Raw genomic sequence first — 16748 nt, 5'->3', positions numbered from 1 at the left:
ATTAGTTATTTTGCTAATCCTTAAAGGTTAAGGGCAAAGTTAAAGTAGTTTCCTGCTAAAGTTTCCTTTTGTTTTTGAATATTTTGTTCTTGAACATAATTTCAAAAGTCTTTTTAAATTATAAATTGTTTAAAAGCATATAGACAATGGAATATGATAAGTAACTGTGTATTCACCACATGCAGCTTTTCTACATTCTAGTGTTCTGCCAAACTTGCTTCAGATTTCCGCCCTAAGAAATAGTAGCTCATCTGTACTGCATATGTATTCCTCCCTGATCTTGTTTTTTTTTCCCCCAGAGATAACTACCCTCTTGATTTTTTTTGTCATTACATTGAATGTTTTTATACTAAAAAAGTGTATATTTCTCTCTATAAATTATATGTGACATTTTGGGATTTTCAACCTCATATAAAAGGCATTAATTTGTACATATTATTTTGCAAGTAGCTTTTCCCCTCAGCATTGTCTTTGAGTTTATGCATGATAAAATGGGTCCCAGTTATTCCAAAGCTACTCAATTTATGATCATCCTTTTCTTGTTGATGGGTGTTTAGGTTTCTAGTATTTTGTGATTATAAACAGTGCTACAGAGAACGTTGGTGTTGCTGGGTTTATGTGTTGGAGTTTTTCTAGATGTTGTAGCCAGAAACAGTTTTATTGCAAATATCCACATCTTTGAATTTATTAGTTATTATTAAGTTGCTCTCCAAGGTAGGTTTAGAGTTTTACTTGCTTTGGTTTAATGCAGTTAGACATAATCCCAGCAGTGCAGAAGGCTGAGACCAGGAGGATTGCTAAAGCCAGCCTCAGCAACAGTGAGGCACTAAGGAACTCAGTGAGACCCTGTCTCTAAATAAAATACAAAATAGGACTGGGGATGTAGCTCAGTGGTGGAATGCTCCTGAGTTCAATCCCTAGTTATTCCCTCCCCACAATTTACAGAATGTTGAATCAGTTTCATATGAAATGTGCTTAGAAATTTTTCATTTATCATAGAATCATGTCTAACCAAACAGTACCTAGAAAGTAATCTAGGTATAGTTTAATCTTTTTATTTTATAAAAAAAGGAATTGAGGCACAGAGAGGTTGAGGTTTGTTAAAAATTGACTCATTCATTGGTAGTAGCTCAAAGTAGAACATAGTTCTGACCATAAATCTATTACTCTTACACTAATTATATTGTATGCCCTATCTTGTATTTTTCTTTTGTCCATTATCTCTCTCAGTTTTTTAAGTTTTATAGGTATTTTTCCCATTGGCTTTTCATAAATATCAGTAATGCTAATCTTGTGATTTATGTCAGAGTATATTCTAAAAGGGGTTTGTGAAAGGGTTGAATTATAAAATCAACACTTGAGCCAAAGATATTGAACTGTTCTGAAAAGCTACTTGTCTATTTTTTTTAAATTTTTTATTCTAATTTGTTATATATGACAGCAGAATGTATTACAATTCATATTACACATACAGAGCACAATTTTTCATATCTGGTTGAATACAGAGTATATTTACACCATTTGTATCTTCTTACATGTACTTAAGGTAATGATGTCCATCTCATTCCACTATCTTTTTTACCCCCTCTCTTCCCCTTACCCTATCTAGGTCATTTAATCTTCCCATGCTCCCCCTTCCAACCCCAGTATGAATCAGCCTCCTTATTAGAGAAAACATTCGGCATTTGGTTTTTTGGGATTGGCTAACTTCACTTAGCATTATATTCTCCATCTCCATTCATTTACCTGCAAATGCCATGATTTTATTCTCTTTTATTGCTGAATAATATCCCATTGTGTATATAAATCACATCTACTGAAGGGCATCTAGGTTGGTTCCACAATTTAGCTGTTGTGAATTGGGTTGCTATGAACCTTAATGTGGCTGTGTCCCTGTAGTATGCTGTTTTTACGTCCTTTGGGTATAGACTGAGGAGTGGGATAGCTGGGTCAAAAGGTACTTCTATTCCCAGTTTTCCAATGAATCTCCATACTGCTTTCCATATTGGCTGCACCATTTTGCAGTCCCACCAGTAATGTATGAGCGTGCCTTTTTCTTCACATCTCGCCAATACTTATTGTTATTTGTATTCTTAATAGTGAGAGGAAATCTTAGAGTAGCTTTGATTTGCATTTCTGTAATTGCTAGAGATTTTGAACATTTTTTTCATATATTTGTTGATTGATTATCACCTTCTGAGAAGTGTCTGTTCAGGTCCTTGGCCCATTTATTGATTGGGTTATTTGTTTGTTTTGGTGTTTAGCTTTTTGAGTTCTTTATATACCCTAGAGATTAGTGCTTTATCTGATGTGCATGTGGTAAAAATTTGTTCCCATTCTGTAGGCTCTCTGTTCACCTCACTGATTGTTTCTTTTGCTGAGAAGAAACTTTTTAGTTTGAATCCATCCCATTTATTAATTCTTGATTTTAATTATTGCTCTATAGGAGTCTTATTACAGAAGTAGGGGCCTAATCTGATATGATGGGAGATTTGGGCTTACTTTTTCTTCTATTAGATGCAGGGTCTCTGGTTTAATTCCTAGGCCCTTGGTCCACTTAGAATTTTGTGCATGGTGAGAGATAGGGGTTTAATTTCACTTCGTTGCATAAGGATTTCCAGTTTTCCCAGCACCATTTGTCGAAGAGGCTATCTTTTCTCCAATGCATGTTTTTGGTGCCTTTGTCTAAGATACTATAACTGTAACTATGTGGGTTAGTTTCTGTGTCCTTTATTCTGTACCATTGGTCTACCAGTCTATTTTGGTGCCAATACCATGCTGTTACTATTGCTCTGTAGTATAGTGATGCCACCTGCTTCGCTCTTCTTGCTAAGGATTGCTTTAGCTATTCTGGATCTCTTATTTTTCCAGATGAATTTCATGACTGTCTTTTTTATTTCTATGAGGAATGTCATTGGAATTTTGACTGGAATTCCACTAAATCTGTACAGTACTTTTTGTAGTATGGTCACTTTGACAATATTAATTCTGCCTATCCAAGAACAAGGGAGATCTTTTCATCTTCTAAGGTCTTCTTTAATTTTTTTTCTTTAGCGTTCTGTAGTTTTCATTGTAGAGGTCTTTCACCTCTTTTGTTAGATTGATTCCCAGCTACTTGTCTATTCTGAGTAAAATACATAATTTCCAATTGTGGCAGACAGTGCCAGAAAGAATGAATTTTGACAAGAATCTGGAAATTAAATTATTATATTATTGAAGGATTTAATAGATTTAATTTTTATCACTTTTGTATAAGAAAAAATTTCCCGTATTGACATAATACTTAGTGAATCTATTTTTTTTTTTTTTGCAAAACCTATTTACTTTGCCAAGATAAAAGAAAATGACTTTTATTTGTTTTAAAGTTGGTAATTTTATTTAAAATTTTTTTTTTTTTTTAATTTTACACATGGACACACTATCTTTATTTTGTTTATTTTTATGTGGTGCTGAGGATTGAACCCAGTGCCTCAGTGTGCCCGGCGAGCACTGTATCACTGAGCCACAACCCCAGCCCTAAAATTGGTAATTTGAAACATTACTGATTGGTTATAACATAACTGTATGTTATATTTGTGTTCATTCTGTCTTAAGATGTGGTTTCTTTGCCTTGCTTTGTTCTGCAGAGTGGTAACAGAGGTCTTTTGAGAACCATTGACACTGTTTGAAGCTTGTTTTTAACCAAGGTGTTATTTATTCTTTAGTATTAAGTGTGCTATAGTGTAGAAGGACAGAGAATACTTGAATTTTTAACGGTTTCTTGGCACATTACCGCCCCCCCCCCCCTTTTTTTGGTCAGAATTGTCTTGACATTTGTAAATTCTAGAGTCCCATGACCTCTACAGCCTTGTAGTCAGAGGAAAATAAATAGCCACTGTAGCATGTATAGTTCTAGTGCTTTTAAACGTCTAATCATGTTTTAAAGGAATAGATGTGAAGTTGGGCTTTTAAAAGTTCACTATGCAAAATTAAATATATACCTGCTTTTTGGATACAGTAGTGTGTGAGGGAGGTATTATGTGGATATTGGGGGTAAACTAGCCAGGCATACAGGCCCAGGGATGCCAGTGTGGATGGAGCACAATGAATGAGGAGACAGAAGATGAGGCCACGAACTTAGTGGAAAACAGATTCTTGGAGCTTTTTAGCCTTGAAGTATTTACTTAAGAGATGAGGAACTATTGAAAGGTTTTGAGCAGAAGAATGTTATAACCCAAGTTAGATTTTAAAGGAAAACCTTGGATGCTATTGCTGAGAATATACTCTAGGTGGAGAAGCAGGATAACTATTAGTATAATCTAATTTAGTGATGTCCTTGGCTCAGACCAGGATCAGACTGGTGGAGGGTAGAAGTAGTCAGTTAGAAGGTAAAAGCTTTTTTGATGGATCATATTATAGGGGGTGTGAGAGGAGACCAAGAGTCAAGGATGACTCCTGAATTTTTGGCATGAGCAATCAGGATTGAAGTAGTTATCTCTTGGGAGGAACAAAGTTTGTGTGTGGCAAGGAGAGAGAGAGAGCTCATGTGAGAGTGAGCACACATGTCAAGAGTTAATTTAAGGAGACACTAAGTTTAAGATGATTGTTAGATGTCCAGTTTTATGTGTTGCTTATGTATTTTTTTTTTTTTTTTTTTTAGAGAGAGAGAGATTTTTAATATTTATTTTTTAGTTTTCAGCAGACACAACCTCTTTGTTTTGTATGTGGTGCTAAGGATCGAACCCGGGCCGCACGCATGCCAGGCGAGCGTGCTACCGCTTGAGCCACATCCCCAGCCCTGTTGCTTATGTATTTGAGTTTGAAATTCAGGTTGGTAGAAATTTGGGAGTCCTCAGGGTACATGCAGAGTAGTATTAGATTATGAAGAGATGAAGTCAGGGGGCTGAGTCCTGAGGCAAGCCAGTACTTAGAGGTGTGGAGATAATAAGAAAAGGAGACCTCAGTGGAGTAATGTAAGAAGTTTGAAGTGAATGAAGGGAATGATGTTTTCCATGGAAGTGAAAGGAAGTAAAATGTTTCAAGTAGGGAGCAGTCAACTGTGTAACCTTTTGCAGTGAGGTCAGCTAAGATGAAGATCAAGAATTGTTCATTGCATCAAGCACTTTGGAAGTCTAATGGGACCTTGACAGGAGCTAGTTCTGAGGAAGTTTGGGGTGAGAGCCTAATTAGAGTGGATTTAAAAGAGAATGGAAGGAGATGAAATGAAGTCAAAAACAAAAAACAAAACAAAAAATAAAAACAAACAAAAAAACAAAGGGGAGCAGAGAATTTGGTTAGTAGTTATAGTGAAGCAAAAAGTCAAGGAAGGTTTTTGCATTATAGTTGTGCATAAAGATGGGATTTCTTGTTACATATTCATATATGCACACAATATAACAATATAATTTGATCAGTATCATACCCTACCACTATTCCTCCCTACACTCCAACCCTTGGTCCCTTTCCTCCCACTGATTTCTCTTTGATTTTCATGAGGTCCCCACCCTCCTCTTTCTTTTCCTTTTTCCTCTCTAGCTTTCACATGAGCGAAAACATATGACCCTTGACCTGAGTTTTGAGTTTAGCTCCTTTTGCTCTAGTTCCATCCATTTTGTTGCATGATATAATTTCACACTTTTTTTTTAATGGCTGAATAAAGCTCCATTGTGTGTATATATACTATTTTCTTTATGCATTCATATGTTGATGGATACCTTGGCTGGCTCCGGAGACTTGCTATTGTGAATTGTGCTGCTATAAACATGGGTGTACATGTATCACTATAGTATGATGCCTTAGGATAAACATCGAGAAGTGGTATAACTGGGACATATGGTGGTTCGATGCCTGGCCTTTTGAGGAACTTCCATACTGATTTCCATAGTGGTTGTACTAATTTACAATCCCACCAACAGTATAAAAGTGTTCCTTTTTCTCTAGATCCTCTCCAGCATTTATTGTTGTGTTTTTGATGACTACCATTCTGATTGGTGTGAGATGAAATCTCAGTGTAGTTTGGGTTTACGTTTCCCTAATTGCTGATGATGCTGAACATTTTTTCACATTTGTTATCATTTGTATTTCTTTTGAGAAGTGTCTGTTTAATTTATTTGCCCATTTATTAGTTGGGTTATTTTTTTGGTGTAAAGAGTTTTTTTTTTTTTTTAGTTCTTTATATATTCTAGATATTAATACCTAGTAAAGATTTTCTCCTATCCTGTAGGTTTTCTCTTCACATTCCTAATTGTTTTTCTTTGCTATGCAGAAGCTTTTTAATTTGATGCTTACCCTTTTTATTAACTATTTGCATTATTTCCTGAGCCTTAGGGGTTCTATTAAGAAAGTCATTATCCAGATGTGGTGGTGCACACCTATAATCCCACCTGCTTGGGAGGTTGAGGCAGGAGGATCACTAGTTCAAAGCCAGCCTCAGCAATTAAGTGAGGTCCTAAGCAACTTAGCAAAACCCTGTCTCAAAATAAAAAATAAAAAGGGGTGAGGGTGTGTGGCTTAAGTGTCCCTGGGTTCAATCCCTGGTACCAAAAAGAATGTCAGTACCTGTGCCTATATGCTGGAGTGTTGATCCTGTGTTTTCTTCTAGGAGTTGCAAGTTTCTGGTCTAATTCCTAGGCCTTTGATCCCTTTTGATTCATTTTTGTGCAAGGTGAAACATAGTCTTCTCATTCTTTTATATATGGATAACAAGTTTTCCCAGCCCCATTTGTTGAAAAGACTGTCAGTGTGTTTTTGGCACCTTTGTTAAGGATCGGATGACTGTAGATGTGTGGATTGGTTGCTGTGTCTTCTATTCTATAGTATTGGTATGTGTGTCTGTTTTTTTATGCCACTACTATGCAGTTTTTGTTACTATAGCTCTGTTGTATAATTTGAAGTCAGGTATTGTGGTGCCTGTAGCGTTGCTTATTTGGCTTAGAATTTTTTTGCTGATTCTTGTTCTTTTTAATTCTTCCAAATGAACTTTTGGACTGTTCTTTCTAGTGCTGTGAAGAATGTTATTGGTATTTCGATGGAGATTGCATTAAATCTGTATATTGCTCTTGGTATTATGGTCATTTTAACAACATTAAGTCTGCCTATCCATGAATATGTTCTGTCTTCTGAGGTCTTTTTTCAATTCTTATGTGTTCTGTAGTTTTCATTGTAGAGGTCAGTCACCTCCTTGGTTTGTTTGTTTGTTTGTTTGTTTTATTTATGTGAGGTTTTTGTGAATGGAATTGTTTTCCTGACTTATTTCTCAGCAGATTTGTTGTTGGTACATAGGAAAGCTATTGTTTTTTGTATGTGGATTTTTTTAACCTGCTACTTTGCCAAATTTGTTCACTAGCTCTAGCAATCTTTTGGTGATGTGATTTGGACAGTCTGTGTATAGGATCATATTGCAAACAGTGATAATAATTTGACTTCTTTCTTTCTTATTTTTATTCCTTTTATTTGCTTTCTTGCCTAGTCCTCTGGTTAGAATTGCTAGTACTACACAGATAACAAATAAGCATGACAAGAGGCTTAACATCATATGTCATTAGGGTATTTGAAATTGAAAGAGCAGTGAGACAGCACTGTATAACTATTGCAGTGGCCAAAACCCAAATACTAACAGCACTAAATACTGGCAAGAGTGTGGAGCAACAGGAGTTCTTATAAGTTAACTGGTGAAAATGCAGAATGGTACAAGCCACTTAAGAGGATAGTTTAGCAGTTTCTTACAAAACTAAACATACTCTTGCATATGACCCAGCAGTCAAACTCCTTGCTGTGTACCCAAGAGTTGAAAACTTATATTCCCATAAAAAACCCTGTGCATGAATGTTTTTAGCAACTTTATTTATAATTTTCAAAAATTGAAATCAAAGAAGGTACAACATGAAATTGTACATGTACAACATGTAATTGTTGTGAGAAGAAGGGGATATGGGAATTTTCTCCACTTTCCAGTCATTTTTCTGTAAACCTAAAACTGCTATAAAAAATAATAGTTTTTCAGAGAAGTATACTTATATCTGACAGATAAAAATATTTTTATTTGACTTTAGGAAATTAAGATGTTATTTTTTCTCAAATCATTTAGTAAGTGTATATACTGTTTGGTAGATATTAGGTATTTTTGTGTAAGCCATCTCATTTAGTTTGAGTTTTTCCATTGCACAGATGAGAAAACTCAGGTGTGGAAGAGTAAAGTAGCAGAGCTGGTACTTGATTTCATGCCTATCTGACTCCAAAGCCTGCCCATAAAGGACATCGTCTAGACTGGAATCTTGACTCTGCTGTTTACTTTCTTTGTGATTTTCTTTATGTTGTGTTATCTTTTTATGCTTTAATTTCTTTAAGTGTAAAATGGAGATAGTAATTGAGATTGTTGTGAGGATTTAATGAGTTCATGTATAAAAAGTTTTTTGAACAGGACCCTGAAGCTTGAGATTCATAAATATTATCTATTAATTCATGCATAATAATTTCTCATTTTATAGATTAAGGGGAAGAAATGACTTAAAAAAATTTTTAGTTGTTAATGGATCTGTTTATGATTTATATGCGGTGCTGAGAATCTAACCCAGTGCCTCACACATTGCTAGGCAAGTGTTCTACCACTGAATTACAACTCTAGCCCTGAAGAAGTGACTTTGAGTCACACACCTTTCTAAAGTCACATGGCTATTAAATGACCAAGTTTTTTTTTGGTACTGGGGATTGAACCCAGGGGTACTTTACCACTGAGCTACATCCCCATTCCTTTTTATTTTTTATTTTGAGGCAAGTTCTCACCAAGTTGTGTAGGACCTTGTTATGTTGCTGATGCTGGTCTATAACTTCCGATCCTCCTGCCTCATCCTCCCAAGCCACTGGGACTATTAGTGTGGGCCACCGTGCCTGGCACAAAGTAGTTGTTATTTTAATTTCAAGGCCAGAATTTTATCTGCTAAGTTAAAACTTTTTTTAAAAAACTTTCAGAGAAACTATTTTAAAAAATGCTCTGCAGTTTCTCCCTGTTTCAAGTGTATCAAATATAATTTGACAATTTGACATTGTTTTCAATCAGATGAATGAAGTAGGGAAAAAGCACTGGGCTATAACTTAGGTAGCCCATTTCTTGTACCTAGTTAGCTGGGTGACCTTAATATCTAATTCTATGTCAGTTGTAAACTGAGAGGAGTATTGGGTTAGATGATTTCTGAGTTCATTTTACAGCCCCAACAGGATATGATTTTGAGACACTGTGCTTTTATCATGAATTATTGTACTACACTTCCATACTATGAAGCTTCTAGGGGTTCTTTTTTAAAAAAATATTTATTTTTTAGTTATAGGTGGACAAATATTTTTATTTTGTTTTTATGTGGTGCTGTGGATTGAACCCAGTGGCTCATGCATGCTAGGCGAGCGCAGTACCTCTGAGCCACAACCCCAGCCCTCTAGAGGTTCTTGATACATGTCCATAGGGTAGTTCATTCTTTATGCTAAATGACTGCCAAACGTTGGTGATTGCAATTTTTCCGTTACACAAGAACTCTCTCTTAGCATTGTTCTTCCTTCTTCTGCTTTTAATGTGCTTTTTTAATATGTTTGGTTTATTGACCTCATTTTTTTTTTAAAGAGTAAAATTTATGGACTTCACTCAGTCCTTAACTGCACAAAACAGTCTTTTTGGTTATTGGATTTAGAGTTAAAATTTGAATGGTTGAATCCCTTAGAATGAAATAGGAATGGGAAATCCTGAAGTCTCCAAAGTTGTGTATTATAGATTCTATATGGAAGGTATAATTTTATCGACAAGAACAATTTTGAGATATTTCTTACCATGAGATCATGTTTTAACTTGTTTAACTTTGTTGTACAGAAGGACCCCGTTAGTACTTTTGCATTTCCTCATTAATATGATACATGTAATAATCAAAGTAAGTTCATTTATTAGAAACTGTTCAGTTTCATCTCCCTCCCTCCCTCCCTCCCTCCCTCCCTTCCTTCCTCTCAAAGTTTCAGGTAGATTTTGTAAACCAGAATTAGGGAAGTTGTTTATAGGACATGAATAGCTTTGTTTAGTTCACAGTTAAGTGTCATTTGACTATAATTGTGGGCCTGTGTTTTCATTTGAAGTAGTGAGGAGAGTTAAATGTCATACCTATAACTTTTGTAGGCCCCAAAATCCAAAAAGCAATTCTTTAAGAGAGCAGCTGGGATATTCAGAAACTGTTACCAACAATGGTCTTTTAACAGGGTTTCATTACTTAAAGGAAGCTTAAATGGAAAAATATGTAGATGAAAAGGAAGCTAATTCCTTTGTGAATTTTAATGATATATAGTGTGTAAGTTACTTCTTATATATGCACTGTTAAAGCATCTGTTCTGTTTTTTTGGTACCAGGGATTGAGCTCATGGGCACTGTACTTCTGAGCCACATCCTCAGCCCTGTTTTATATTCTTAGAGACAGGGTCTCACTGAGTTGCTTAGCACGTCGCTGTTGCTGAGGCTGGCTTTGAACTCACAATCTTCTGGTCTCAGCCTCCTGAGCCTCTGGGATTATAGGCATGCACCACCATGCTTGGTGCATCTGTTCTGTTTTGATATTAGCCCTTGATTGATTATTTATACTATTAGGCTTATATAAACACTATCAATACTCAGAAGAGCTTAGTTTACTCTGTCTGGAATAAAATAAAGTCACATAGGTAGAACCAAAGTGTGTAGTAGAATGATAATTAGGAGTTTGGGAAGAAATATGCTGTGGGATTTTGGCAAGGGACTTCCAGGGGGTCAGGAAGTCAGGAGTTTGGCATAGCGGTGTGCATAGGCTAAGGGGTGTTGTGTCTCTTTGAAGTCAGGGGAACAGAGCTAGTAATACATTCTGAATTTTAAGCCTAAAAATAATTAAAGGAGAAACCATGTCAACATGTACTGTTTGTCTAATGGCTGTGTCAAACAGAAAAGCATCATGACACAGTTAATGGTATTGCTATTTCTTTAGATGCCTTGTCTAAGAAAATTCCACACAGGTCTGACTACTGCCAACTTTTAATTGGTAATCTGATGGTTAATTGCAAGCAACATTCTTGCCATCAGTAGCAGCATTGTTCTTTCAGATGGTGTTTCTTGACTAAGTCTTTATCTGCAGATCTATTTATCTCATGTAATTCAAGTCAGCCAGCTGCCATATTGTGACTACCAGGAGGGCTACTTTTATAGCCAAATCAATTAGGTTCTTGGATCTAGGCCTTCAAAAGATGTTACGTTTTTGTTTGGAATGAGGTAATTTTCCTCCAAAGGATGTTGGGTTTTGTTTGAAATAGGTAATTTTCCTCTATGAAGTGTAAACCAATAGCATGCTTATGGTTCCACACTCAGATTTGAAGATAATTGTCAGTAAGCATCTTTAAAAGTTGTTTTCTCTTCTCTTACAGGTGTGTTCCAGAGAACAAGTCTTAAAACATTTTTGCCATATTTGATGCTGAGCTGTCAGGGGACTCAGCAGGCTTATGAGGAGGTACTGTCACACAAAACAGTGTCTAGTGAAGACGACAAGAAAGAGAGGAAAGGATCGAAAAAAGAAGCTAAAATATAGAAAACCATGGTAGGTTACTTACATTTCCTTGATTTCAGTAATTTAAAATTGGAAGGGTTAACAATGAGGGCAAGGAAAAACAACGGTGTTAATTTTCGGCTCCAGTGCATCAGATATAGATGGCATTCTGCTATTTAAATAAAGCAAATGAGTTTAGATTTATTATGAGACCTTTAAGCCACAAGATGGAGCCCCATGAGTCTACAGGCCATAAATTATTAAATGCAAGGGAAGCAATGCTCATAAATAATATTTTCTAGTAAAACTGGCATCCCCAAACCAATACAAATAGCTAGGTGATCTTGAACTTGAAATTAAGTAATTGTTATCTAGCTTTCTGTTTTTTCCCATTCTGAACTGGTCTTTTAATTGATGACATGAATGGTGTAGGAGTTTAATACAATATGTGTTTAATTCAAAGACTCTCATCTATATCACAATTGTTAGGAGTACTAAACTGATACTTTTTGTGGAGAGTTCATACTTGCATTGAATTTATGTTAGATAAGGCCACCTCTGGTGCCTAGGTTTTTTTTTTTTTTTTTTATATATTTTATGTTTTTTGTTATAGGTGGACACAATATCTTTATTTGTATTTGGTGCTGAGGATAGAACCCAGTGCCTCACGTATGGTAGGCGAGCTCTCTACCTCTAGCCACAACTCCAGCCCCTGGTGCCTAGGTTTTTAATTGGTAAAATGTGTTGAAATTTTTACCCTAGTATTTTCTTTTCTTTTCTTTTCCCTCCCTCTTTCTTTCTTTCTTTCTTTCTCTTTTCTGTCTTTCTTTCTTAAAAAAATATTTGTTTAGTTATACATGGGCACAATATCTTTATTTTGTTTATTTATTTTTATGTGGTGCTGAGGATTGAACCCAGGGTCTCACATGTGCAAGGTAAGCGTTCTACCCCTGAGCCGCAATCCCAGCCCCCCTAGTATTTTCATTCTGGAGATTTTGTGTGAATTTTTTCCCTAAAAGAGAAAGGGATTTTATGAGAATTTTTTTTAATATTTATTTTTTTAGGTGTAGATGGACACAACACAATGCCTTTATTTTTATGTGGTGCTGAGGATCGAACCTGGGTTCCGCCCGTGCTAGGCGAGCGCTCTACCATTGAGCCACAAACCCAGCCCCTTATGAGAAATTTTAAGTGGAAGAAAAAGCACCAAAAGTATCAGGGTATTTTGAATATGTTGTAGCAAATCTGATGATGTTTCTTTAAATGTCATTTGCCTTTTGAAATCTTTGTGCCAATGATGATAGGTAACTAAGTCAACTTGCTCTTTATAGAGAAGAAATTCTACTAATATCTTAGATTTGATTGATGAGGAAAGAAATGGTATCTTTCTCTGTCCTTTTAGCTTTATGGTAAAATGAGGGACAAAAAGACTGAAAAAACAAACCAAAACATACACAAAAACAAACTCCCCCCCAATACCCTGAAACTTATGTTGCCTGCCATGAGAATTATTTGTCTTTTCAACTCATTTCTTATAGTTTCAGTAATTTTACAGTGTAAAGAAATGCTTTATATTGTAATGGTTGATGGAGTTCCTTCTCTGGTTGGTTCTTTTTAAATTAACCTAGATTTTTCTGGCAAGAAATTTTTTGCTTCAGTATAATCAGTGAATGTTTTCCATTTTCTCCTATTTCTTGCTTCTTACCTCTCTAGAGTTGAATTAATTGAATGGGAATTTTCTGTTCTTCAGATTTAATTTTTAAAATACTTGAAAAATCCATTTATATATTGTTTGAGTAAATAAGATTTTTCTCCTTTTTTTGTTATACCATTTGTCAATTCTTCCTCTCACACCCTTGTTTCACAGTGCTTATCCTGTTGTATCCAGGGACCCTGTTATGTTTTAATCTTTTTGAATTTAACATTGGCAGTCTAAATTATTTGTGAAACACCAAATGTTTGTGTAATGTAGGAATATGTAATTTTGCTTAGATGAGGCTGGTGTACAGGACTGAGGAATTCAGCTCATATATGAGTCTAGATAACAACCTAAAATCCATCTTATAATATGGCTTCTTTGTTTTCTCGTTACTTGTTCTTAGATAAATTAATAAATCTTCTCATGAAGGGATTAAAAAGTTTTTTCTTTGTGGCAAAAGGCTCCAGTTGGAAAACTGATCCTGCATGTTAAGCAAGAAGAAAAAGGAAAGCTTTATGACTGATTTTAGTTCTAGATTTATATAACAATTGATATTTTCAAAGATTCATGTATCTTTTTTATTATAGTTTGCTTCATTTTATGGGGGACAGTGACACTGTAGTGTCAACATTCTAGTTTCCAAACTAATAAGTTTTAAACATTGATAGTTAAAAAACAAGAGAGGATTGATAAAGATTTTGAATCTTTTTGTTTTGTGGTGGAGACTTCAAAATGTTTTCCATCTGTTATCACATAATTTCAAGTAAGTAAAGACACTGTAACCATCCTTTATAAGGAATATTTTGGGTTTTATGAAAAACCCACCAAGTTATCCTTCAGGGTTCAATTGGGTATGCTGGTACAAGTGTCTTCATGATATTTGTAAATTTGGAACTACTAAAAGGTTTATGGATGTGTGACTCATGAGGGTTTTTTCATGTGTGGAGGGATCTATTTTATTTTTATGAAATTTATTTTATTTCTGAGTATTTGTCTGCTCCACTGACTTCTGGGTCAGCAATCATTTAATTGTTGCTTTTTAAGATTTTTTGATATTTTATTTTAGTATAATGGTACTAATTCATCTTTGTAGAATATTTCTTAATACTGTTATTGATTTTGTTTTTTCAAATGAGCTTTAAAATGATTTTCTTTGAGATTTAAGTAAATCAGTTCTGAGAAGATTTTGATTTAGAATGTGATACATGTGTAAATTAGCTTGGGAAGCTGTTTTTGCATTATGTATTTTCCCCATTCTGGAATTTGGAATGTCTCCTGCTAATCTTTTTTTTTTTAAAAATAAGGTCTTGCACCAGAGGTTTTAATGTCAAGTACTAAACTGTGGGAATCAGCTTTACATTCTGGAGCGGAGGGGCTTTGACTGTCACTACATCTCATAGTGACCTGGACATTGCCCTGGTCCCAGAGTTTGAGGGCAGGTATTCGGACATAGGCGTGTTGCCCCATGGCCCCTTGGGTCGAATTACACTCACCTGTCCTTTGTAATCCTGCCCCTTCTGACCTTTTTTGGATGGAACTTTCTAAGAATAAGGGTCCCCCACAATAAAAGCCCACTTCTGAATGTGTGACTTTCTCTTGCTCTCTCATTTGGGGAGCCTGAGGCCAAGAGTGAAGAAGCTGTTCTGAAGCTTGTTTAAAGGTAAAGTGTGTGTCTGTGTTTTATTTGATGTCCCTGGAAATTCACATAAGTTCAGCTGCCCACGTGGGTTAGGAACAGCACTAAACAGCATTCTAATATTTTCTATAGTTCATACATAGTTTATATTTTATATTTCTACTGTATTATGCAGTCTCAAGTTTTTAAGGTATGAAAGTCTCCACCAGTTTAGAAGGGAGTGACTCGATGTCATGAGTCACCATATGTATTCCTAGAGACTGTTTTTTGCAAATGTCTTGTGAAATGGATGCCCTTTTTTGAAGGGGTATTCAGAAGGTGCAGGTTTAGCCAAAACATATCTATATAGGTCACATTGTGCTTGGTGTGACCTAGGTGAGCCTTACCAAAACATGAATGAAAGATCTCTAATAAGCCCATTTTATTAAACTCCACACCATTCCTGAGCAAGTTTTTATTATCTTGATGTTAACTGTTTTAAATTGTTTGACTGAAATTATCTTTTTCTGTTATACTTTTTAGGTGACATTTCTTTTATTGAAGCAATCTTTTTTTTTTTTTCCTTCTGACAGAGATCTATTCGATCTTTTGCCAATGATGATCGCCATGTTATGGTGAAACATTCAACAATTTATCCATCTCCAGAGGAACTTGAAGCTGTTCAAAATATGGTGTCTACTGTTGAATGTGCTCTTAAACATGTCTCAGATTGGCTGGATGAAACAAATAAAGGCACAAAACCAGAGAGCGAGACAGAAGTGAAGAAAGATGAGACTGTAGAAAATTATTCCAAGTGAGTGTGGACTGGCCTTGTGATGGTTTACTGGAGTACCCAGAAAAGCCCTAGAGTCCCTACAATATACTGCTCCTTGGGTTTTTTCATATGTGTGACTATAACCAGAGAGGTAAATGGAGTTTTTCTGAGTTAATTTTGAAAGGAAAGTCTAGGAAGGTATAATGATAAGAGCCAGAAAAAGAAGATGGATTAGTTAGGATCCCTTTTGAGACCTAAGTCCTTTTGTGTTTGAAGGTTATGGTATGTCATCTTTTTGCTGTGTTGGTACAGCCTCCTAAGTTCTGAAATAATAGTGTTTTTGATCATGGGGGAAATACTTCTTTTTATCAGAGATTTTAATCCTGGTGTAGAAGAAGGAGTATATGAAAATGTATTTTAAAGATATTTTTGCCTTGTTGATGTCTACCTTTAAAGGTATTTTTGCCTAATTGAAATCTGCCTTGTGGATTCAAAATGTAGTTCAGGGTCTTGCATATCATAAATGTTAATATATTTGTGGAATGAAAGAAGGTCTAATGGGAGCCAGACATTTCAGGTACAATAAAGTGTTCTAATTGTTGTAATAACAGAAGCAATTGGCGAGATGAAACAGCAGTGGTAACGAGTCAGATCATGAGACTATGCCATGCTAAGTGTAGAGTGATGGTTTTGAGCAATGTTTGGAATAAGTGTATATCTTATTGTGAAAGAAGAAGTCCATATGATTTTATTATACCATATTAATAGGTTTAAAACATTATTTTTTAAACCTGTAACTTTTGTAAGTGGAAGATAAGGTTATAAAATGATTCTTTCCAGCTTTCAATTCTAAGTCAGCATGATAAGTCGATAAAGAATAGTGGGAATGTATTGATACATTTATTTTCTTCACTGAAAGGTAGTGTAACCTTTTAATCTTTAGTTGAAAGATAATCTGTCAGTTTTTTGCTGGCAAATATAATTTCTTTTTTAACTATTTATAAGTAATTTATACATTATATCTGGTGTCAGTTTGAAGGTTCTTGGAATTAATTCAATTTTTCTCATATGATGGCTTAAAATTGTTAAGGTCCAATTTCGAGTTTATGTTAATTAGCAATATTCAGAGACTGAATTTGTGATATGCCT

The 16748-nt window shown here is 35.2% G+C and overlaps 1 protein-coding gene across 14 annotated transcripts in view; it reads left to right on the top strand.

Moving 5' to 3' along the window:
• The window catches only part of Strbp (spermatid perinuclear RNA binding protein), a 140696-nt gene that overhangs the window by 61822 nt on the left and 62126 nt on the right, over positions 1-16748 (top strand). For 13 of the 14 annotated variants that reach the window (XR_009227436.1, XR_009227438.1, XR_009227437.1 and 10 more), the window contains 3 exons: positions 11392-11561; positions 12124-12184; positions 15418-15638. Coding sequence is in view for 11 of the 14 variants with exons in the window: in XM_058581707.1 (XP_058437690.1) it covers positions 11467-11561; positions 12124-12184; positions 15418-15638 (377 nt within the window). In the remaining 3 variants the exon portion in view is untranslated. Of the gene's footprint in view, positions 1-11391; positions 11562-12123; positions 12185-15417; positions 15639-16748 lie in introns of those variants that run through there. The other variant, XM_058581709.1, reaches the window with a different exon arrangement.

This window comes from Marmota monax, unplaced genomic scaffold (assembly GCF_021218885.2).
Source record: "Marmota monax isolate L192 unplaced genomic scaffold, Marmota_monax_Labrador192_F-V1.1 WCK01_AAM20220418_F8-fsc00020, whole genome shotgun sequence".
In the NCBI taxonomy this organism is placed as follows: domain Eukaryota; kingdom Metazoa; phylum Chordata; class Mammalia; order Rodentia; family Sciuridae; genus Marmota; species Marmota monax.
This window is presented reverse-complemented; position numbering and strand designations above follow the sequence as displayed.